At 36.6% G+C, this 26,546-nt stretch overlaps 1 protein-coding gene and 1 pseudogene across 1 annotated transcript; one reads left to right on the top strand and one right to left on the bottom strand.

Moving 5' to 3' along the window:
* Positions 1-1,821: 1,821 nt before the first annotated feature.
* LOC136028965 (EH domain-containing protein 3-like) lies at positions 1,822-5,898 on the bottom strand. The gene has a single exon (XM_065706963.1). The coding sequence runs from the start codon at positions 3,780-3,782 to the stop codon at positions 2,187-2,189; it is 1,596 nt and encodes a 531-aa protein (XP_065563035.1). The 5' UTR covers positions 3,783-5,898; the 3' UTR covers positions 1,822-2,186.
* A 7,604-nt stretch (positions 5,899-13,502) lies between these two features.
* On the top strand, positions 13,503-14,375 carry LOC136029620 (EH domain-containing protein 3-like; annotated as a pseudogene).
* The last annotated feature ends 12,171 nt before the right edge of the window (positions 14,376-26,546 follow it).

The raw sequence follows: 26,546 nt of genomic DNA, 5'->3' as shown, positions 1-26,546 counted from the left end.
ATATAAAAAACGAGAGCTTGGGGGGGCACGAAGCACCCCCACCAATTAGGTGTTGGGCTGGCTCGAAGCGCCACCCCAACAGCTAGTATATATATAAAAATACGTTGTTTGTTTGTGTGTATGTCGACTGAAGTCATGTTTGTGTGTCGACTGATGTCATGTTTGTCGACTGACGTCATTATAAGGATTGAGCTGTATGTCGTCATGAAGTTGCTTGTCGACTGACGTCATGTTTGTCAACTGATGGAATTACAGAACGGGACACCGGGACACAAATGATGACCAGGACACCGGGACACAGGGAATATAAATGACGACTGGGACACTCAAAGAGAAATTACAGACTGGGACACTGGGACACAAATAACGACCAGAACACAGGGAATATAAATGACGACCGGGACACAAGGACACAACTACAACGGGGACGCCGGGGGAACAGGGGGGATATATAAATGACGACCAGGACACAGGGAATGTTCGAAGGGAAATCACAGACCGAGACACCGGGACACAAATGACGACCGGGACACAGGGAATATAAATGACGACCGGACAGTCAAAGAAAAATTACAGACTGGGACACCAGGACACAAATGACGACCGGGACACGGGGAATATAAATGACGACAGGGACACAACTATAACGGGGACGCCGGGGGGCACAGGGGGATCTTTAAATGACGACAGGGACACAGGGAATGTTCGATTAGCAATCACCATCAACAAAGCTCAAGGGCAATCATTATAATAATGAGGTATAGATCTGAATACGGATTGTTTTTCCCATGGACAATTATATGTTGCATGTTCAAGAGTCGGTAAACCTGACAATCAGTTTATATACACAGACAATGGGACAGCAAAGAATGTTGTATATTCACAAGTTTTACTTAGTTAAAAACATATACATATATCTGACGCAGGGACACAACTACAATGGCGCGTAACTAATATGGCGCGAAAAAAGCTAAAAAATGAAAAAAAACTAAAAAGAAAAAAACTTAAAAGGAAAAAAATAAAAAAGGTAAAAAACTAAAAAGAAAAAAACACTGGGACATAAATGACGACCGGGACACGGGGAATATAAATGACGACCGGGATACAGGAACACAACTACAACAGGGACGCCGGGGGCACAGGGGGATATATAAATGACGACGGGGACACAGGGAATGTTCAATTAGCAATCACCATCAACAAAGCTCAAGGGCAATCATTAGAATAATGAGGTATAGATCTGAATACGGATTGTTTTTCCCATGGACAATTATATATTGCATGTTCAAGAGTCGGTAAACCTGACAATCTATTTATATGTACAGACAATGGGGCAGCGAAGAATGTTGTATATTCGCAAGTTTTACGTAGTTAAAAACATATATATATCTATATTCACAGTTGGGACACAACTAAAATGGCACGTAACGACTTATGTGCGCGGGATGGGGGGGCTTGGGGGGCGCGAAGCGCCACCCCAACACCTAGTTATATACCAATACTAGCTATACTAGCTATACCAATTCTAGCTATATATATATACATATGTACTTATTTTGCTGAATTTACATATCTTTTGCTTATTGATATTACCGGCGCACATTCATAAATTTGATCCTCAAGCATTCATACTTTGCAACGACGTGTGTTGCGGGTGTATCACAAACTTCCCATTTATGGTTAAACAATACACTACCTTTGAGATTACCGGCGCAAATTAATATATTTCATCCTTGGATTTGTGTTACTCAGGCATTCATACCTTGTAGCGAAATGTGTTGCGGGTATATCTTCCGGTGCATTTAAAGAGGATTGGCTCTCCACACTAGCAACAACAAAAATAATCATAATAAATATCCCCAAACAAAAATATCAGGAACGAGGTGCTACCACACAATTCCTAGTAATTTTGTAAATCGAAAGAAAAATGAAAAGGCAAAAAATACTTTGAGGAAAAAGGAAGAAAAATATACAGGTATTGATTACTCCGAAAACGAAAACTTTTAAAGCAAATGAAAAAGATGGGTGTACATAAAGATGGCATAAAGAGCTTAAAGAAAAGTCACTTTTGAATTTACGTAAATTTTCAACAGCAGAAGTTTAAAGAGAAGAAATAGGACAAAACTAAAAATTTCTCTCCCCCCGTCATCCTGGGAAAACACATAACTATAAAAGTTTACAACCACTTAGAACCCTCGTTTAGAGGGAGGCACTAAGTGACCTGGTAATTTTTTAGGCAAATCATGTCCATCTAACTTCACATTGATTAAATGCATGAATAGTGCAAACTCATCGGAATCCAACATTTCGTCATGATCAACGTCAGCTAAATTCCAAATCTTGCCCAGAACTTTATTAGGCAATTTGAATTTCATCATCTCGGGTTTAACCGCTGATCCAGATATTTTCCCATCAGTTGGTCCAAGATCTTCAAACATCTTGTCCCACTTATTCCGTTCTCTGGAAACAATCCAATCAATTTCTCCAGCTCCAGCGTCAACACCCTCTCCTTTCTTGAAACCAAATGGAGTCTGTTTATCCTCAATGCCGTCAAATGCACCACCCTTCACAGACGTCACACTTTCCACAGGGATCATTTGCATTAGCCTGGCAATGTCTTCTGACAGCATACGATCTATGGCTTCAAGTAGCTTGGGCTTTAAACTCGGGAATTTAGTGAAATCATGTTTAGCAAGCATTTCTTGCATTCGCTTCTTGTCAGGAAAATCACCAATGGATATGTTGTGCTCCCTTCGAATTTTATCATAAACCTTGTCGATGTTTTTGATCAGCTCTTTCTTTTTTGAATCTTTACCAAACATTGTCGGAAAATTTTTTCGTAGCTCACTTATGATGTAAGCATGAACCTTGGCAAGTCGTGCACGTTTAATGAGGTCATTCAATTTTCTAAGAGCCGCATTTCGGGGAAGGGACTGGAGATCGGCAAATAAATCCTGTTCTTCAGCTTCAAACAATCTTCTGTTCGAATCATATCTAAGGGGTTGATCCCAAAAAGATCCAATATATACCCTTGATACTTCTGGTGTAGCAAAAACTTTCCCAAGCGACCACAAAAGTGCTCCATACACCCTCATCAGCTGCTGATGATCAACCATATCAGCTTTATTTAAAACAATCCTAATTTTGTCATCATGGCCCTTCAAAGCTTCTATGGATCGTTGAAACTCATCAGAAATGTCCAATTTGTGTGCATCAAATAACAAAATAATTCTGTCTACCCGTTCTGCAAACCATTCCAGAACACCAGTAAATTCATAGCCACGATCAACCCTCTGCTTTTCACCAGAAAGTATACCCGGCGTATCTACTATTGTCAATTCTTTTAAAACAGGTGAATTCACACAAGAACACTGAAATCTGTTGAGAAAGGCATTTCCAAACTTTGAAAGTCGCTTGAATTGTTTCTTTGGGTCTACAACTAGGGCATTTCCAGGGATTATATTTTCGTTCTCCCCGTGCATGACTACAATAAATCTGTCAGTTGTGGGTTCTGGACCAATTCTTATTCCAGGGAAATCTTTCTCAAGAAGATATCTAATAAAAGTCGTTTTCCCAGTGGAATATTGACCGACTAACAAAATCATGGGCTTTGCATCAAAATCTGTATCATCTAAGGCAGGGGAATGGAATTCATGGAAAAAATACTGCTTTTCCAATGGAAGGATCTTTTGCTTGTAAACAGACTTTAAGCCTTCAGCCACAGTTTCAAAAACTTTCGCTTGCTTTCGCCGACTTTCATCACAAGACATCCTGCTGAACATAGCTGATTTAACAATGACACTTTATTAGCAGCTGCAATACTTAACAAAAAAATACAAATGTCAGAATTCACACTGATTTCTTTAAATACACCCAAACTCTGAAGACATTATTTTATATTTATTTTTTTTAAATAGATATTTTTGCATAAGGCAGATTTGCTATAAGAAGTTTCCTCTATTGCTGTTTATGACTCAACCGTCGGGCATAAATGTTTGACTCAATCGACACTATGTAGAACAACTATTGATTGGGCCAACACCGTAACTTGAGATTTAGAAAACACGACCTCTCGTAAAGGAACTTAAAACGAATATAATATTAATATAGCTAATGAATACAACATATTGTCTTGACTAAATGTGTGTATTTTTGCCAGTTTAAATGCTTATGTCAAGCTTTTGCTCTTTCTTTTGGTAATTTCTCTCTGAAGTCGTGATGACGACCATGACTTCATTTATAGATTTTTTTTTTTCAGTTTTTTTCCTTTTTTAGTTTTTTTTTCAGTTTTTTTTACGTCATATTGAATATGACGTCATGTATAGTTCTTTTTTTGTTTTTTTTTTGTTTTAGTTTTGTCTTTTTCTTTTTTTCTTTTTTAGTTTTATTTAGTTTTTTTCTTTTTTAGTTTTTCTTCTTCTTTTCTTTTTTCTTTTTTTTAGTTCTTTCTTTTTTCTTTTTAGTTTTAATTTTTTTTCACATAACTTAGGTTTTTAGTTTTTTGTCTGTCTTTTTCTTTTTTATTTTTTTTTTTAGTTTTTTCTGATTGCAAATGCTAATGGAATTGGGGATTGCAATCTTTTGAATTGAAAAGGCAGATCCGTTGGAATCATGGGAATGCGAGGAATAAGAACAGCCTCACCCTCAAAAGGCCCTGTCAAGATTGTTGCCTCTATTATGTTTTCCATTGTTGTTTTTTTTACGGCAAGTCGCGTGCCATTGCGAAGCTAAATGACTGCCTAGTCTGGAATCTTGGTTAAAATAATATTGTTGATTTCGTGGACGTCTTTATTCTTGGCTGCCAGATTTGCTCGTTCACTTAGCCAATTATGATTTTAATAATTGGTTAGAATATTCGGAAATACATTTTCAACCAATTCATTTTTGGACGTCACTAAATTACAGACTTCAGCAGGTAGTTGTATACGCCCTAAAATTGAGTCTACTGGAGCTTTCCGTTTCCAATTACCAGGAATTGATCTAAAAATATTTCACCAGAGTCATCGTTTTGCAATCGGACACGATTGCATATTTATAGTTAATTTTGATGTCTTTACGTGTGCCCATAAATTTGAATTTTTCAGGCAAACATTCATTTCGTCTGCAGGGGTTGATCTAGGTATTATAGGTAATGTTTGCCTGAAATCTCTAGCAAGTAATATGAATGTGCTTATTTTTTGTGTGCCATTGTGCACTAGTCCAAAATAATAAGTTTGCACTGCTGCAATACTTTACCCTCCCAGATGATTTGGAAATATTGCACGTCGGAGTTTCTGTAGAATGCAAATTCAGAGGCAATTTCAAGGGGGAATGAGCAGTTCTTCCACCAGGCAGCAGCGTTGCGGCTATTCCAGACGACACAATTGCCAACGCTATGTCATTTTTTGATCAAATTGATGCCAGAATTAATTTTATTACAGACGTTTTACAGGTTGCTCCTGGCGCGTCCAAAAAGAAGATTTCTCCAACGTTGTTATCGACACAATACATTATCTTATCATAAATGTCCCCGTCGTCATTTATATATCCCCCCGTGCCCACCGGCGTCACCGTTGTAGTTGTGTCCCTGTGTTGTAGTTGTATCCCTGTGTCCCGGTCGTCATTTATATTCCCTGTGTCCCGGTCGTCATTTCTGTCCCGGTGTCCCAGTCTGTAATTTCTCTTCGAGTGTCGCGGTCGTGATTTATATTCCCTGTGTCGCGGTCGTCATTTGTGTCCCGGTGTCCCAGTCTGTAATTTCTCTTTGAGTGTCCCGGTCGTTATTTATATTCCCTGTGTCCCGGTCGTCATTTGTGTCCCGGTGTCCCGGTCTGTAATTTCTCTTCGAACATTCCGTGTCCCGGTCGTCATTTATAAATCCCCCCTGTGCCCCCGGCGTCCCCGTTGTAGTTGTGTCCCGGTCGTCATTTATATTGCCTGTGTCCCGATCGTTATTTGTGTCCCGGTGTCCCAATCTGTAATTTCTCTTTGAGTGTCCCAGTCGTCATTTATATTCCCTGTGTCCCGGTGTCCCGGTCGTCATTTGTGTCCCGGTGTCTCGGTCTGTAATTTAATCAGTTGAAAAACATGACGTCATCGTCATAACAAACATGGCGACAACTAACTTCATGACGATTTGATGACATGACGTCACTCGACAGACATAACACAGAGACAACTTATTTTTATATATATATACTAGCTGTTGGGGTGGTGCTTCGCGCCACCTCAACACCTAGTTTGGGGGGCGCTTCGCCCCCCCCCGCGCGCGTAAGTCGTTACGCACCATATTAGTTACGCGTCATTGTAGTTGTGTCCCTGTGTCCCACCTGTGAATATAAATAGATTTATATATGTGTTTCAAACTACGTAAAAATTGCGAATATACAACATTCTTGGCTTTCCCATTGTCTGTGCATATACAAAGCCGTATGTACTAATAATGACGTCATATGCAAACGCTCTTTTTACAAACAAACAAACATGCATACACACAACTCGTTTTTATATAGATAGATAGATAGATAGATACAATACAAATTAACTGCGTAAAGCTTGCGAATATACAACATTCTTCGCTGTCCAATTGTCGCTGCATATAAATAGATTGTCAGGTTTACCGACCCTCGAACATGCAACGTACAATTGTCCATGGAAAAAACAATCAGTATTGAGATCTATACCACATTTTTCTAATAATTGACCTTGAGCTTTGTTAATGGTGATCGCAAATGCTAATCGAATTGGGAATTGCAATCTTTTAAATTGAAAAGGCAGATCCGTTGGAATCATGGGAATGCGAGGAATAAGAACAGCCTCACCCTCAAAAGGCCCTGTCAAGATTGTGGCCTCTATTAGGTTTTCCATTGTTTTTTTACGGCAAGTCGCGTGCCATTGCAAAGCTTTGGTGGGTTGATATTTCTTAAAAGTATTATTGGTACGCCTATTTTTAGTTGTAGCACGTGTGGTGGAAACCCTGAAAGATCTATGGAATTTAAAAATTCAGATGGATAATTAACCGCTTCATTTGGTTCCAAAACTGTGTCGACTGACATGTAAATGCCTGGTCTCCAATCTTGGTCAAAACAATATTGTTGATTTCGTGGACGTCTATATTTTTGGGTGCGAGAATCGCTCTTTCACTTAGCCATTTATTATTTTTATAATTTTTTAGAATATCTGGAAATACTTTTTCAATCAATTCATTTTTGGACGTCACTAAATTACAGAAATAATCAGGTAGTTGTATACGTCCTGAAATTGAGTCTACTGGGAGCTTTCCGTTTCTAATTGCCAGCAATTGATCTGAAAATGTTTGACCAGAGTCATCGTTTTGCAATCGGACACTCATATTTGTAGTTAATTTTAATGTTTTTACGTGTGCCCATAAATTAGAATTTTTCAGGCAAGCATTCATTTCGTCTGCAGGAGTTGATCTAGGTATTATAGGTAATGTTTGCCTGAAATCTCCCGCAAGCAATATTAATGTGCTGCCAAAGGGTTTCGACTTCCCTCGAAAATCTTTCAAGCGTTGATCCAGAGCCTCGAGCGATTTTTTGTGTGCCATTGTGCACTCATCCCAAATAGTAAGTTTGCATTGCTGCAATACTTTACCCATCACAGATGATTTGGAAATCTTGCACGTGGGAGTTTCTGTAGAATGCAAATTCAGAGGCAATTTCAAAGCGGAATGAGCAGTTCTTCCACCAGGCAGCAATGTTGCGGCTATTCCGGACGACGCAATTGCCAACGCTATATCATTTTTTGATCGAATTGATGCTAGAATCAGTTTTATCACAAACGTTTTACCAGTACCTCCTGGCGCATCCAAAAAGAAAATTTCTCCAACGTTGTTATCGACACAATGCATTATCGTATCATAAATGTCTTTTTGTTCCGACGTTAACTTGAAAATGTTATTTTGTACATACGACAATAGATCACTCGTACTGTAACTTTGTTCACGGTCCAATTCTACACATGTCGAAACAGCAGCGATACGGTTAGGTGAAGGCATTCCCAAATCCTGAAGAGGTTTGTTTGCCATACGTACGCACAAATCTTCTATAATAACTAAAGTGTAGTTATAAATTTCTGATGTAAAATCAAAAGTCATATCTGACGTCTCTATCTGTTTTCGATGGAGTATATCTTCGGACATTTTTGACTTATATTTTTCCCATAGCTCTGTAGGAGCTGATGGAGAGCAAGTTGTTAAAATGATGCCAAACAATGCACGAATTTGACTTGGGGTTGACGTTTCGCACGCGTCATTGATGCAGTTATCCCAGTGTTGGTCATTCTCCAATAAATTCAGAGCTTGGCATGCACTACGGTAAGTGTCATGTATAGTACCGTTTACAGTTCTCAAATACTCAAAGGATGTCGGACCGGGTGCATTCACCAAAAGCAGGCGTAGAAAGAAGCATTCATGTTGATTGGGGTTAACGGTGTAGTCTTCCTATCGTGGTATCTTTGAAGATGGTAGGTTGGCCGTCGACTGACTTACCCTGTTTTCGACGTTCAAATACTTTATTTTTAGTATTCCACGTGTAATACGAAGACACTTTAGTATACAGCAGTTTTTTTGCAAAAGAATCATTTTTGCAAAGCGAAAAAAAAGCTGTTAACTTTGTATCCGGTGGATTCAGGGCTCTTTGTTGCACGTTGGTTTCCGAGAATTTACCATTCTGTAAATGTACCGCTAAGTGAACAACAGCTGGACTACGTTCATGTATCGGAAATGAAAGAATTCGCCAAACAGCTTCATTACTGCTCATGTATTTTCCATCCTGATATTGTACGATTTCGTCGAAATCTTTGATTTCGGGCTGCAAGCCAAAAACTGCCATGTCACTGCCTTTTTTGACGTATTTACATATGTATTTGATTGCCTTTACGGAGTTACAGTATTCAACGTTTATGTGTGCATTAAATGTTTTTGATAATAATGGGGAATATGGAACAACCCACTGGTTATCTACATCGATGGTGGTACCGTTACGCTTCTTTATTATTGCTGTTTTACCGCCATCTTCAGTAGATCTTATTCTATATTGTGGGTAACCATCATTGCCAGTAATTGTGTTGGATACTAAAAGTCGAGGATATTGCTTTGTGCACCTTCCTTTGGCCATGCATGGTGAATTTTCGTTCAGTGCACCGCAAGGTCCATGTATCATATTTTTTACAATAATATCATGTAACCCCTTATCGACATTTTTATCAGGTATTTCAGTGGAAATCACATCATCAATTTCGTTCGAAGTAATTTTTTTATGTAGCCAGATTAGTATATGTGCGTGTGGCAAACCTCGTTTTTGCCATTCCACTGAGTACATCCAGCATCGCACTGACCCAAACACTTGAAGTTTTACTATGTAGTTTATCAGTGATTTCAACTTTTGCCGGAAGACACGGGCCGTAATGTCATGCCTATGAACCGCCGATTGTCCTTGAAGTAAAAGCTGCAGTATCTCGTCCCAAGATTGATTACATGTAAATGTAATAAATAAATCTGGACAACCATAGAGACGAACATACGCAATAGCATCTTGAGCATATTCATGCATATGACGGGGACTGCCAGCATATGACGAAGGTAAAATTGTTAATCTTCCAACGTTTGTGGTATTACCGTCATTTGTAACTGCATCTCGCAAATGAATGTATTGTTCAGAGCGGAGCTTGGTCTGATTCAGGCGGATATATAGCAAACGTTCTGATTCAATTTTAGCATACACATCAACGACAAATTGGTGAAACAATTCACGGCATTTTAAAATATAATTTTCTTCATCCTGCCGAATCATTAGTCTATAGGAATAATAATGCATTGCACTGCATTTCTTATTCATTTCTTTGTTAGTGGCTGGATTCATCAATTTAATATTAAAGTGATAGCCGTCGGCTCCATCCCAAAAAATGATAGGATATTGTAGGGCATCGTAGCATCGATGAGTTTCAGCAATTCTTAACAACTGAGCGTTTCGCTTATGAAGAATAATATCTCGAGGTAAAAACTGATCACCGACCATAACGATTGCCACTTCGTTGATAGTTGGAGCATTGTATCTACGCACATGTTGGCCAGGAGGCGTTTTGTCAGCGGAAATAACAATTTTATGCGTATCAGTGGGCATCAAATCGATGGCTGTTTTGAACAGACGCACTAAATTATTATTTTCGTGGAAAAGATGTTGCAATTGGGAAACGATTGTCCTTTCAACGTTGGGAGAAATTTTGCAACGTGCATTCAATTCAGAATTTCTATCACTGATGAAGTACAATTGTAAAAATTTATGATTCTCGTCTGAGAATGGTAGAAGGGACCCTGCTCTATGATAAATTTGCCCTTTTACTTTGAAAGTAGACATAAATTGATCTGGATTTTCGATTTGGGCTCCAAAAGACGTCATTTGGAAACATGAGTTGTATTTTCTGATTTGTGACAAAAAACACTTAGATTCTGACGTAGTTCCAGTAAGGAAAGTCTGACGTAGTTCCTGGTGGTGCAGCCAATAGAGGAAGTTTAACCTTTCCTGAGGCGCAACACATTCCCATTGTTTCACCATTGAATATCAAGGCCTTGCAATAGGGACAAATTTTAGACATTGTCCCGATTTGAACACATCTACTCAAGCTATAATCATCGACTGGGCTGTACTTGAATGCCAGGCGATAACTTTCAGGTTGCTCTGAATCCTCGGCACGCTTTCTTTTCTTACTTTCTCTATCAGCAGCAAGCCTGATTTCTTGCTGTTCTTGTGATTCCTCGGCACGCTTTCTTTTCTTACTTTCTCTATCAGCAGCAAGCCTGATTTCTTGCTGTTTTTGTGATTCCTCGGCACGCCTTCTTTTTTCACTTTCTCTTTTAGCAGCAAGTCTGCTTTCGCGTTGCTCTGGTAGTTCCTCGGCACGCTTTCTGTTCTTTCTTTCTCTATCAGCCTCGAGCCTGTTTCCTTGCTGTTCTTTTGATTCCTCGGCACGCTTTCTTTTCTGACTTTCTCTATCAGCAGCAATTTTTTTTGCATAGACTCTTTGAGCACCTTCATCGGCTGTTGCCATTGTAAGTTCATCAGTCATTTTAAACTTAAACATTAATAGATTTCTACGTGAACATATATGTCTTAAATATCTTTAATGACGTCACCGTCATAGCAAAAATGACGACAACTAACTTCATGACGTCAGTCGACACTGAAACATGACGTCACCTGACAGACACACAGACAGACAACTTATTTTTATATAGATAGAAGATAAGTTGTCTGTGTTATGTCTGTCGAGTGACGTCATGTCATCATATCGTCATGAAGTTAGTTGTCTCCATGTTTGTTATGACGATGACGTCATGTTTGTCAACTGATGAAATTACAGACCGGGACACAAATGACGACCGGGACACAGGGAATATAAATGACGACTGGGACACTCAAAGAGAAATTACAGATTGGGACACCGGGACACAAATAACGATCGGGACACAGGTAATATAAATGACGACCGGGACACAACTACACGGGGACGCCGGGGGCACAGGGGGGATTTATAAATGACGACCGGGACACGGAATGTTCAAAGAGAAATTACAGACCGGGACACCGGGACACAAATGACGACCGGAACACAGGGAATATAAATGACGACCGGGACACTCAAAGAGAAATTACAGACTGGGACACAGGGACAGAAATGACGACCGGGACACAGGGAATATAAATGACGACTGGGACACAGGGATACAACTACAACACAAGGACACAACTATAGCGGTGACGCCGGTGGGCATGGGGTGATATATAAATGACGGCGGGGACATTTATGATAAGATAATGTATTGTGTCGATAACAACGTTGGAGAAATCTTCTTTTTGGACGCCCCAGGAGCAACCTGTAAAACGTCTGTAATAAAATTGATTCGGGCATCAATTTGATCAAAAAATGACATAGCGTTGGCAATTGCGTCGTCTGGAATAGCCGCAACGCTGCTGCCTGGTGGAAGAACTGCTCATTTCCCCTTGAAATTGCCTCTGAATTTGCATTCTACAGAAACTCCCACGTGCAATATTTCCAAATCATCTGGGAGGGTAAAGTATTGCAGCAATGCAAACTTATTATTTTGGACTAGTGCACAATGGCACTCAAAAAATAAGCACATTAATATTACTTGCTAGAGATTTCAGGCAAACATTACCTATAATACCTAGATCAACCCCTGCAGACGAAATGAATGTTTGCCTTTAAAATTCAAATTTATGGGCGCACGTAAAGACATTAAAATTAACTATAAATATGCGTGTCCGATTGCAAAACGATTACTCTGGTGAAATATTTTCAGATCAATTCCTGGCAATTGGAAACGGAAAGCTCCCAGTAGACTCAATTTCAGGACGTATACAACTGCCTGCTGAAGTCTGTAATTTAGTGACGTCCAAAAATGAATTGGTTGAAAATGTATTTCCGAATATTCTAACCAATTATTAAAATCATAATTGGCTAAGTGAACGAGCAAATCTGGCAGCCAAGAATAAAGACGTCCACGAAATCAACAATATTATTTTAACCAAGATTCCAGACTAGGCTGTCATTTAGCTTCGCAATGGCACGCGACTTGCCGTAAAAAAAACAACAATGGAAAACATAATAGAGACAACAATCTTGACAGGGCCTTTTGAGGGTGAGGCTGTTCTTATTCCTCATATTCCCATGATTCCAACGGATCTGCCTTTTCAATTCAAAAGATTGCAATCCCCAATTCCATTAGCATTTGCAATCAGAAAAAACTAAAAAAAAATTAAAAAAGAAAAAGACAGACAAAAAACTAAAAACCTAAGTTATGTGAAAAAAAAAAAAAAAAATAAAACTAAAAAGAAAAAAGAAAGAACTAAAAAAAAGAAAAAACAAAAGAAGAAAAAAACTAAAAAAGAAAAAAACTAAATAAAACTAAAAAAGAAAAAAGAAAGACAAAACTAAAACAAAAAAAAAACAAAAAAAGAACTATACATGACGTCATATTCAATATGACGTAAAAAAAACTGAAAAAAAACTAAAAACGGAAAAAACTGAAAAAAAAATCTATAAATGAAGTCATGGTCGTCATCAAGACTTCAGAGAGAAATTACCAAAAGAAAGAGCAAAAGCTTGACATAAGCATTTAAACTGGCAAAAATACACACATTTAGTCAAGACAATATGTTGTATTCATTAGCTATATTAATATTATATTCGTTTTAAGTTCCTTTACGAGAGGTAGTGTTTTCTAAATCTCAAGTTACGGTGTTGGCCCAATCAATAGTTGTTCTACATAGTGTCGATTGAGTCAAACATTTATGCCCGACGGTTGAGTCATAAACAGCAATAGAGGAAACTTCTTATAGCAAATCTGCCTTATGTAAAAATATCCATTTAAAAAAAATAAATATAAAATAATGTCTTCAGAGTTTGGGTGTATTTAAAGAAATCAGTGTGAATTCTGACATTTGTATTTTTTAGTTAAGTATTGCAGCTGCTAATAAAGTGTCATTGTTAAATCAGCTATGTTCAGCAGGATGTCTTGTGATGAAAGTCGGCGAAAGCAAGCGAAAGTTTTTGAAACTGTGGCTGAAGGCTTAAAGTCTGTTTAGAAGCAAAAGATCCTTCCATTTGAAAAGCAGTATTTTTTCCATGAATTCCATTCCCCTGCCTTAGATGATACAGATTTTGATGCAAAGCCCATGATTTTGTTAGTCGGTCAATATTCCACTGGGAAAACGACTTTTATTAGATATCTTCTTGAGAAAGATTTCCCTGGAATAAGAATTGGTCCAGAACCCACAACTGACAGATTTATTGTAGTCATGCACGGGGAGAACGAAAATATAATCCCTGGAAATGCCCTATTTGTAGACCCAAAGAAACAATTCAAGCGACTTTCAAAGTTTGGAAATGCCTTTCTCAACAGATTTCAGTGTTCTTGTGTGAATTCACCTGTTTTAAAAGAATTGACAATAGTAGATACGCCGGGTATACTTTCTGGTGAAAAGCAGAGGGTTGATCGTGGCTATGAATTTACTGGTGTTCTGGAATGGTTTGCAGAACGGGTAGACAGAATTATTTTGTTATTTGATGCACACAAATTGGACATTTCTGATGAGTTTCAACGATCCATAGAAGCTTTGAAGGGCCATGATGACAAAATTAGGATTGTTTTAAATAAAGCTGATATGGTTGATCATCAGCAGCTGATGAGGGTGTATGGAGCACTTTTTTGGTCGCTTGGGAAAGTTTTTGCTACACCAGAAGTATCAAGGGTATATATTGGATCTTTTTGGGATCAACCCCTTAGATATGATTCGAACAGAAGATTGTTTGAAGCTGAAGAACAGGATTGCGCGAAGCGCCACCCCAACAGCTAGTATTAAAATAAATGACAATGATAAAAAGTTCTCTTTCCTATATTGGACTGTAAAATTTCATAAGAATCCCCCTAAACCACGGTTTATTGCTGGAGCAGCTAAATGTCCAACCCGCATTGCTGCTACTGACCTCTCTTTAATTTTAAAGGAAATTGTAAATAAACTTAAAACCTATTGTTCTGGTATTAAAAAAATTTCGAATTTTAATCCATATTGGAGTGTTAATAATTCACTGCAGGTGATAGATTCTTTTACAATGGTTTCAGCTAAAAGAATTGAGTCTTTCGATTTTGCGACAATGTATACTAATTTATCACTTAATTTAGTGTTTGATAATTTAAAAACTGTTATAAAGAAATCTTTCCTCTTATCTAGTAAAAGGTTCTTAAAAATAGACATTTATAATAAAAAAGCTATATGGACAAACTGCTTTAATACTACAGTTAACTTGAGATGTTACAGCTTGGATATGATTTTTTAGTTATTGGAATTTGTTTTATGCAATACTTATATAAGATTTGGGGGTGATTTGTACAAGCAAATTAAGGGAATTCCCATGGGGGGGAATGCCAGCCCATTTATGGCTGACTTGTTTTTAAGTCAACTAGAATATAAATATATTATGGATAAGAATAATCCAATTAATTTAAAAAATGCTTTGTCAAATAATAAAAGATATTTAGATGATATTTTGGTCATAAATTGTAAGGATTTCATTGATATTTCTAAAAATATATATTCATCAGAGCTTATTCTTGAGCCTAGTCATGGCGCTGGTCATGAAGATCATTTCTTAGATTTAAATATTGATATTTGTAATAATAATAAATTACGTTTTAAAATGTATAATAAAACGGATGATTTTGATTTTGAAGTGATTAGTTTCCCATTCCCTGAAAGTAATATACACTCAAATATCACATATTCAGCGTTTTTCTCACAGTTACTTCGTTATGCAATGATTTGTAGTAATTATATTGATTTTAAAAATAGATGTAAAATATTAAGCCAAAAATTGTGTTTGTGCTGTAATCACCGCTGCATTGGTGATTTCTCTTTTCATATATATATATATATATATATATATATATATATATATATATATATATATATATATATATATATATATATATATATATATATATATATAAATGTATATATATATATATATATATATATATATATATATATATATATATATTTATATATCTATATATATAAAAATAAGTTGTCTGTCTGTGGATGTGTGGATGGGTCAGGTGACGTCACCTGAAAAAACTGGATCAGGTGACGTCAAAACTGAAAAAACTAAAAAAAGGCAAAAACTACAAAAAAAAACTAAAAACTAATAAAAAAAATAAAAAAGCTAAAAAACTAAAAAAACTATAAAGGTAAAAACCAATAAAAAACTAAAAAAAAAACTGAAAAAACTAAAAAAAGGCAAAAACTACAAAAAAAAACTAAAAACTAATAAAAAAAGTAAAAAAGCTAAAAAACTAAAACAACTAAAAAAACTAAAAAAAGGTAAAAAACTAAAAAAAATAAAAAATAAAAAAAAACTAAAAAAAAGGAAAAAACTGAAAAATAAGCTAAAATAAAGGTAAAAACCAATAAAAAACTAAAAAGAAAAAAAGGAAAAAACTAATAAATGACGACACTCAAAGAGAAAGCGACCAGGACAAAAGGAATGTTCGATTAGCAATCAACAAAGCACCGGGACACAGGGAGTATAAATGACGACCAGGACATAAGTAAAAAAAAAAAACTATCTATATATATAAAAATAAGTTGTCAAACTAAAAAAAGGCAAAAACTACAAAAAAAACTAAAAACTAATAAAAAAGCTAAAAAACTAAAAAAACTAAAAAAAAGGCAAAAACTACAAAAAAAACTAAAAACTAATAAAAAAAATAAAAAAGCTAAAAAACTAAAAAAACTAAAAAAACTAAAAAAGGTAAAAAACTAAAAAAACTAAAAACTAAAAAAAACTAAAAAAAGGAAAAAAACTGAAAAAATAAGCTAAAATAAAGGTAAAAAACCAATAAAAAACTAAAAAAAAAACTGAAAAAACTAAAAAAAGGCAAAAACTACAAAAAAACTAAAAACTAATAAAAAAACTAAAAAAGCTAAAAACTAAAAAAACTAAAAAAACTAAAAAAACTAAAAAAAGGTAAAAAACTAAAAAAAATAAAAAATAAAAAAAAACTAAAAAAAAGGAAAAAACTGAAAAATAAGCTAACATAAAGGTAAAAACCAATAAAAACTAAAAAGAAAAAAAGGAAAAAACTAAAAAAAATTTTCATCTAAAAAACTAAAAAAAACTAAAAAAGGTAAAAACTAAAAGAACTAAAAAAGAAAAAAATAAATGACGACACTCAAAGAGAAAGCGACCAGGACAAAAGGAATGTTCGATTAGCAATCAACAAAGCACCGGGACATAGGGAGTATAAATGACGACCAGGACAAAAGTAAAAAAAAAATTAACAAAACTAAAAAGAAGGTAAAAACTACAAAAAAACTAAAAAGAAAAAAAAACTAAAAACTAATAAAAAAACTAAAAAATCTAAAAATCTAAATAAACTAAAAAAGAAAAAAAAAGGAAAAAAATAAAGGAGAAAAACAAAACTAAAAAACGAATGTATATACAGACCGGTACACCGGGATACAATGACGACCGGGACACAGGGAATATAAATGACGACCGGGACACAGGGACACAACTACAACGGGGACACCGGGGGAAACAGGGGGATATAAATGACGACCGGGACAAAAAAACTAAAAAGAAAAAAAACTAAAAACTAATAAAAAAACTAAAAAATCTAAAAATCTAAATAAGCTAAAAAAGAAAAAAAAAGGAAAAAAATAAAGGAGAAAAACAAAACTAAAAAACGAATGTATATACAGACCGGGACACCGGGATACAAATGACGACCGGGACACAGGGAATATAAATGACGACCGGGACACAGGGACACAACTACAACGGGGACACCGGAGGAAACAGGGGGATGTAAATGACGACCGGGACACCGGGACAGGGAATGGTCGATTAGCAATCACCATCAACAAAGCTCAAGGGCAATCATTAGAATCATGAGGTATAGATCTGAATACAGATTGTTTTCCCATGGACCATTATATGTTGCATGTTCAAGAGTCGGTAAACCTGACAATCTATTTATATGCAAAGACAATGGGACAGCAAAGAATGTTGTATATTCGCAAGTTTTACGTAGTTAAAACCATATATATATATATCTATCTATATTCACAGGTGGGACATAGGGACACAACTACAATGGCGCGTAACTATTATGGCGCGTAACGACTTACGCGCGCGGGGGGGCTTGGGGGGGGCGCGAAGCGCCCCCACCAACTAGGTGTTGGGGTGGCGCGAAGCGCCACCCCAACAGCTAGTATATATATATATATATATATATATATATATATATATATATATATATATAAAATAAGTTGTCTGTGGATGTGTGGGTCTGTCTGTCGGGTGACGTCATGTTTGTGTGTTGACTGACGTCATGTTTTCGACTGACGAAATTACAGACCGGGACATCTGGACACAAATGACCGGGACACCGGCACATAGGGAATATAAATGACGACCGGGACACTCAAAAAGAAAGCGACCGGGACACAAGGAATGTTCGATTTTTTCGAAAAGAAAAAAAAACTAAAAACTAATAAAAAAAACTAAAAAAGCTAAAAAACTAAATAAGAAAAAAAAAGGAAAAAAAAAATGAAAAATAAAGGAGAAAAAAAAAACTAAAAAAAAAAAAAAAAAACTAAAAAAAAGAAAAAAACTAAAAAAAAGAAGTAAAAACCAAAAAAAACTAAAAAGAAAAAAAGGGGAAAAATACAAAAATTTATTTCATCATATACCATTTCAAAAATGAATGTATATACAGACCGGGACACCGGGATACGAATGACGACCTGGACACAGGGAATAGATAGAATATACAACACCAATATATATATATATATATATATATATATATATATATATATATATATATATATATATATATATATATATATATATAAATACTAGCTGTAAGGGTGGCGCTTCGCGCCACCCCAACACCTAGTTGGTGGGGGCGCTTCGCGCCCCCCCAAGCCCCCCCGCGCGCGTAAGTCGTTACGCGCCATATTAGTTACGCGCCATTGTAGTTGTGTCCCTATGTCCCACCTGTGAATATATATATATATATATATATATATATATATATATATATATATATATATATATATATATATATATATGTTTTTAACTACGTAAAACTTGCGAATATACAACATTCTTTGCTGTCCCATTGTCTGTGCATATAAATAGATTGTCAGGTTTACCGACTCTTGAACATGCAACATATAATGGTCCATGGGAAAACAATCCGTATTCAGATCTATACCTCATGATTCTAATGATTGCCCTTGAGCTTTGTTGATGGTGATTGCTAATCGACCATTCCCTGAGTCGCCATCGTCATTTATATGACGATTATATAACAAAGGGGACCCCGGCGTCCCCTTTGTAGTTATGTCCCTGTGTCCCGGTCGTCATTTATATTCCCTGTGTCCCGGTCGTCATTTGTGTCCCGGTGTCCCAGTCTGTGATTTCTCTTTGAGTGTCCCGGGCGTCATTTATATTCCTTGTGTCCGGGTGTCCCGGTCGTAATTTATATCCCCCTGTGCCCTCCGGCGTCCTCGTTGTAGTTGTGTCCCTGTGTCCCGGTCGTCATTTATATTCCCTGTGTCCCGGTCGTCATTTGTATCCCGGTGTCCCGGTCTGTATATACATTCGTTTTTTAGTTTTGTTTTTCTCCTTTATTTTTTTCCTTTTCTTTTTAGTTTTTTTAGTTTTTTTTTTACTTATGTCCTGGTCGTCATTTATACTCCCTGTGTCCCGGTGCTTTGTTGATTGCTAATCGAACATTCCTTTTGTCCCGGTCGCTTTCTCTTTGAGTGTCGTCATTTATTTAGATTGTCAGGTTTACCGACTCTTGAACATGCAACATATAATTGTCCATGGGAAAAACAATCCATATTCAGATCTATACCTCATGATTCTAATGATTGCCCTTGAGCTTTGTTGATGGTGATTGCTAATTTAGTTTTTTTTAGTTTTTATCTTTTTTATTTTTTTTTATTTTTATTCTTAATTTTATCAGTTTTCTTTTTCTCTTCTATTTTTCAGTTTTTTCCTTTTTTTAAGTTTTTTTTTTTAGTTTTTTAGTTTTTTTAGTTTTTTAGCTTTTTTATTTTTTTTATTAGTTTTTAGTTTTTTTTTGTAGTTTTTGCCTTTTTTTAGTTTTTTCAGTTTTTTTTTAGCTTTTAGTTTTTTACCTTTTTTAGCCTAACCAGGATTTGAACCTGGGACCTTCATTCTCCGTTCTGACACCCTCTCTCATCGAGTGACTACTCCAGCATGTTCATTTTGGTGTTTTAAATGGTATATTATTAACGAAATCACCTGATCCACAGACAGACAGACAGACAACTTATTTTTATATATATAGATATATCTATATATATATATATATATATATGTATATATATATATATATATATATATATATATATATATATATATATATATATATATATATATATATATATATATATATATATATATATATATATATATATATATATATATATATATATATATACTCTATAAATATATACTCTATAAATAGAGTATACTCTATACTCTATAAATATATATACTCTATAGAGTATATATATATACTCTATAAATTAACTACGTAAAACTTGTGAATATACAACATTCTTCGCTGTCCCATTGTCTGTGCATAGAAATAGATTGTCAGGTTTACCGACCCTCGAACATGTAACATACAATTGTCCATGGGAAAAACAATCTGTATTAAGATCTATACTGCGTTTTTCTAATGATTGCCCTTGAGCTTTGTTGATGTTGATTGCAAAATCTAATCGAATTGGGAATTGCAATCTTTTAAATTGAAAAGGCAGATCCGTGGGAATCATGGGAATACGAGGAATAAGAACAGCCTCACCCTGAAAAGGCCCTGTCAAGATTGTTGCCTCTATATATATATTATTTTATATATATATATATTTTTTGTTTTATGGCAATTCGCGTGCATTGCAAAGCTTTGGTGGGTTAATATTTCGCAACAGTATTATTGGTATGCCTAGCTTTAGTAGTAGCACGTGTGGTGGACACCCTAGGAGATCTGGGGAATTTAAAAATTCTGATGGATAATTAGGCGCTTCACTTGATTCCAGAACTGTGTCGACAGACTTTTAAATGGCTACCTGGTCCTGTATCTTGGTCAGAATAATATTATTGATTTCGTGGACGTCTTTGTTCTTCACTGCCGGATTCACTCGTTCACTCAGCAACTTATGATTTTTTGTAATTGGTTAGAATATTCGGAAATACCTTTTCAACTAATTCATGTTTGGACGTCACTAAATTACAGAATTCATGATTCCTCTACACGCTTTCTTTTGGCATTATCTTTTGAGCCTCAAGCCTGTTTTCACATTGTTATTGTGATTCCTCGGCACGCTTTCGCTTGGCATTATCTCTTTGATCCGCGAGCCTGTTTTCACGTTGTTGTGGTGATTCCTCGGCACGCTTTCTTTTCATACTTTCTCTATTAGCCGCAAGCCTGTTTTCACATTGCTTTTGTGATTCTCCGGCACGCTTTCTTTTCTTACTTTCTCTATTAGCCACAAGCTATTTGACATTAGCTCTTTGAGCAGCTTCCTCGGCTGTTACTTCTTAATGACGTCATATACAGTCGACAAACATGACTTCAGTCGATAAACAAACATGACGTCTGTCGACAGTCGACAAACATGACGTCAGTGCACAAACAATTTATTTTTATACTTAGGGCAGCGCTTCGCGCCACCCCAACACCTACTTGGTGGGGGTGCTTCGCCCCCCCCCCCATCCTTCCCCCCACGCACGTAAGTCGTTACACGCCATTGTAGTTGTGTCCCTGTGTCCCACCTGTGAATATAGAAAGATAAGATATATATATATATATATATATATATATATATATATATATATATATATATATATATATATATATATATATATATATATATATATAAATAAGTTGTCTGTGGGTGTGTCTGTCAGGTGACGTCATGAAGTTAGTTGTCGTCATTTTCTTATGACGGTGACGTCATTAAAGATATTTAAGACATGCGTTCACGTAGAAATCTATTAATGTTTAACTTTAAAATGACTGATGAACTTACAATGGCAATAGCCGAGGAAGATGCTAAAAGAGTCCATGCCAAAAAACTTGCTGCTGATAGAGAAAGTCAGAAAAGAAAGCGTGCCGAGGAATCAAAAGAACAGCACGGAAACAGGCTTGAGGCTGATAGAGAAAGAAAGAACAGAAAGCGTGCCGAGGAACTACCAGAGCAACGCGAAAGCAGACTTGCTGCGAAAAGAGAAAGAGAAAAAAGGCGTGCCGAGGAACTACCAGAGCAACATGAAACCAGACTTGCTGCTAAAAGAGAAAGTGAAAAAAGAAGGCGTGCCGAGGAATCACAAGAAAAGCAAGAAATCAGACTTGCTGCTGATAGAGAAAGTAAGAAAAGAAAGTGTGCCGAGGAATCAGAGCAACCTGAAAGTTATCGCCTGGCATTCAGGTACATCCCAGTCGATGATTATAGCTTGAGTAGATGTGTTCAAATCGGGAATATGTCTAAAATTTGTCCCTATTGCAAGGCCTTGAAATTCAATGGTGAAACAATGGGAATGTGTTGCGCCTCAGGAAAAGTTAAACTTCCTCTATTGGCTGCACCACCAGAGCCATTGAAGACTTTCCTTAATGGAACTACGTCAGAATTTAAGCGTTTTTTGTCACAAATCAGAAAATATAACTCATGTTTCCAAATGATTTCGTTTGGAGCCCAAATCGAAAATCCAGATCAATTTATGTCTACTTTCAAAGTAAAAGGGCAAATTTATCATAGAGCAGGGTCCCTTATACCATTCTCAGGCGAGAATCATAAATTTTTACAATTGTACTTCATCAGTGATAGAAATTCTGAATTGAATGCACGTTGCGAAATTTCTCCCAACGTTGAAAGGACAATCGTTTCCCAATTGCAACATCTTTTCCACGAAAATAATAATTTAGTGCGTCTTCTCAAAACAGCCATCGATTTGATGCCTACTGATACGCATAAAATTGTTATTTCCGCTGACAAAACGCCTCCTGGCCAACATATGCGTAGATACAATGCTCCAACTATCGACGAAGTGGCAATTGTTATGGTCGGTGATCAGTTTCCAAATGCCTTCACCTAACCGTATCGCTGCTGTTTCGACATGTTTAGAATTGGATTGTGAACAAAGTTACAGTACGAGTGATCTATTGTCGTATGTACAAAATAACATTTTCAAGTTAACGTCGGAAAAAAAAGACATTTATATTACGATAATGCATTGTGTCGATAACAACGTTGGAGAAATTTTCTTTTTGGATGCGCCAGGAGGTACTGGTAAAACGTTTGTGATAAAACTGATTCTAGCATCAATTCGATCAAAAAATGATATAGCGTTGGCAATTGCGTCGTCTGGAATAGCCGTATCGCTGCTGTTTCGACATGTGTAGAATTGGATCGTGAACAAAGTTAGAGTACGAGTGATCTATTGTCGTATGTACAAAATAACATTTCCAAGTTAACGTCGGAACAAAAAGACATTTATGATACGATAATGCATTGTGTCGATAACAACGTTGGAGAAATTTTCTTTTTGGATGCACCAGGAGGTACTGGTAAAACGTTTGTGATAAAACTGATTCTGGCATCAATTTGATCAAAAAATAATATAGCGTTGGCAATTGCGTCGTCCGGAATAGCTGCAAAATTGCTACCTGGTGGAAGAACTGCTCATTCCGCTTTGAAATTTCCTCTGAATTTGCATTCTACAGAAACTCCCACGTGCAATATTTCCAAATCATCTGGGATGGGTAAAGTATTGCAGCTATGCAAACTTATTATTTGGGATGAGCCCACAATGGCACACAAAAAATCGCTCGAGGCTCTGGATCAATGCTTGAAAGATTTGCGAGGGAAGTCGAAACCCTTTGGCAGCACATTAATATTGCTTGCGGGAGATTTCAGGCAAACATTACCTATAATACCTAAATCAACTCCTGCAGACTAAATGAATGCTTGCCTGAAAAATTCTAATTTATGGGCACACGTAAAAACATTTAAATTAACTACAAATATGCGTGTCCGATTGCAAAACGAGGACTTTGGTAAAACATTTTCAGATCAATTGCTGGCAATTGGAAACGGAAAGCTCCCAGTAGACTCAATTTCAGGACGTAAACTACCTGCTGATTTCTGTAATTTAGTGACGTCCAAAAATGAATTGATTGAAAAAGTATTTCCGAATATGCTAAAAAATTATAAAAATAATAAATGGCTAAGTGAAAGAGCGATTCTCGCACCCAAAAATATAGACCTCCACGAAATCAACAATATTGTTTTGACCAAGATTCGAGACCAGGCAGTCCTTTACAAGTCAGTCGACACAGTTTTGGAACCAAATGAAGCGGTTAATTATTCAACTGAATTTTTAAATTCCGTGGATCTTTCAGGGTTTCCACCGCACGTGCTACAACTAAAAATAGGCGTACCAATAATACTTTTAAGAAATATCAACCCACCAAAGCTTTGCAATGGCACGCGACTTGCCGTAAAAAAAAACAATGGAAAACCTAATAGAGGCAACAATCTTGACAGGGCCTTTTGAGGGTGAGGCTGTTCTTATTCCTCGCATTCCCATGATTCCAACGGATCTGCCTTTTCAATTTAAAAGATTGCAATTCCCAATTCGATTAGCATTTGCAATCACCATTAACAAAGCTCAAGGTCAATCATTAGAAAAATGTGGTATAGATCTAATTACTGATAATTTTTCCCATGGAAAATTGTACGTTGCATGTTCGATGGTCGGTAAACCTGACAATCTATTTATATGCAGCGACAATTGGACAGCAAAGAATGTTGTATATTCGCAAGTTTTACGCAGTTAATTTGTATTGTATCTATCTATCTATATAAAAACGAGTTGTGTGTATGCATTTTTGTTTGTTTGTAAAAAAAGTGTTTGCATATGACGTCATTATTAGTACATACGGCTTTGTATATGCACAGACAATGGGAAAGCCAAGAATGTTGTATATTCGCAATTTTTACGTAGTTTGAAACACATATATAAATCTATCTATATTCACAGGTGGGACACTGGGACACAACTACAATGGCGCGTGACTAATATGGCGCGTAACGACTTACGCGCGTGGGGGGGCTTGGGGGGCGCGAAGCGCCCCACCAACTAGGGGTTGGGGTGGCGCGAAGTGCCACCCCAACAGCTAGTATATATATATATATATATGTACTAGCAGTTGGGTCTGGCGCTTCGCGCCACCCCAACACCTAGTTGGTGGGGGCGCTTCGCGCAACCCCCCATGCTCCCCCGTTTTTCTGCAAATAAATTAACTTGGCAATTTAAAAAATTTAGTTTTCATTATAACGAACTTTTAAATAAATATCAAAAGAATTATCTAGAAATACTTAAAGAAATTTTTAACTAATTTCGGAGGTTCGAGAAATGTTGTCACAGTGCCATTTATTTTGAATTGTGTTTCTAATTGAGCGGATTTTCTAAAAAATTAGCCACATGGTAAAGATGAATTCTATAATTGTTTAGTTCATTCAGGTTTTTTGCAATGTGTTAATATTTGTGATTTGGTAAAATTTATAATATTTAGTTTACCTATTGTTGCTAAAGGGAGGGATATATTAACAGGATAAGCTTGTTTTTGGTTTTACTTGGTTGTTTTACATTTGCTGTTTTTTTTTCATAGGCATGTATTTTGGGGGTGATACCTGACGCGGGGATGCCATGGATATTCTGTGGTAGCCACAACACTGTGCTGGGTAGAGAATTTAGAGTGGCGAAACCCTATATAGGCCAGTGTATTCTCCTGATGAGCCCTTATGTTGGGTGTTGCCTATGAATTATTTGTCTATATTATTTTTTCTATTGTTTGGTAAATGACGACTTATACTTATTAACGACATGACTGCCTGTCCATGGATTATTCTTTATGGTTGATTGTGTGTGGCTATGCTGTTTGACCTATGTGATTGTATGGATGAGTAGGGTTAAGGCCTCATTCAAGTGCTGGTCTATATTAATCACTAATTTGGGAAAACAGTCTTCCTTTTCTCCTTCTGTCTCCTTTTTTTTTTTTTATTATTTTTTTTTTTTTGTGTGCTGTAGCATTGGTTATTTCTCTTTTCATGATATAATTGTCGATGGGAAAAAAAAAATCTGTATTCAGATCTATACATCATTATTCTAATGAATCGAACATTCCCTGTGTTGCCGTTGTCATTTATTTATTATCCCCCTGTGCCCCCGGCATCCCCGTTGTTGTTGTTTCCCTGTGTCCCGGTCGTCATTAGTGTCCCAGTGTCCCAGTTTGTAATTTCTCTTTGATTGTCGCGGTCGTCATTTATATTCCCTGTGTCCCGGTCGTCATTTTTGTCCCGGTCGTCATTTGTCGCAGTCGTCATTTATATTCCCTGTGTCCCGGTGTCCCGGTCGTCATTTTTGTCCCGGTCGTCATCTGTGTTCCGGTGTCCCGATCTGTAATTTCTCTTTGAGTGTCCTGGTCGTCATTTATATTCCCTGTGTCCCGGTCGTCATTTGTGTCCCGGTGCTTTGTTGATGGTGATTGCTAATCGAATATTCGTTGTGTCTCGGTCGCTTTCTCTTTGAGTGTCCCGGTCGTCATTTATATTCCCTATGTCTCGGTGTCCCCTTTTGTGTCCCGGTGTCCTAGTCTGTAATTTTTCTTTGAGTGTCGAGGTCGTCATTTATATTCCCTGTGTCCCGGTCGTCATTTTTGTCCTCGTCTTCATTTGTGTTCCGGTGTCCCGGTCTGTAATTTCTCTTTGAGTGTCCTGGTCGTCATTTATATTCCCTGTGTCCCGGTAATTGTCCATGGGAAAACAATCCGTATTCAGATCTATACCGCATTTTTCTAACGATTGCCCTTGAGCTTTGTTGATGGTGATTGCTAATCGAACATTCCCTGTGTCCCC

The sequence above is a fragment of the Artemia franciscana genome, chromosome 7, assembly GCF_032884065.1.
Source record: "Artemia franciscana chromosome 7, ASM3288406v1, whole genome shotgun sequence".
In the NCBI taxonomy this organism is placed as follows: domain Eukaryota; kingdom Metazoa; phylum Arthropoda; class Branchiopoda; order Anostraca; family Artemiidae; genus Artemia; species Artemia franciscana.
Note: the sequence above shows the minus strand (reverse complement) of the source record. Positions and strands in the feature narration are given on the sequence as shown.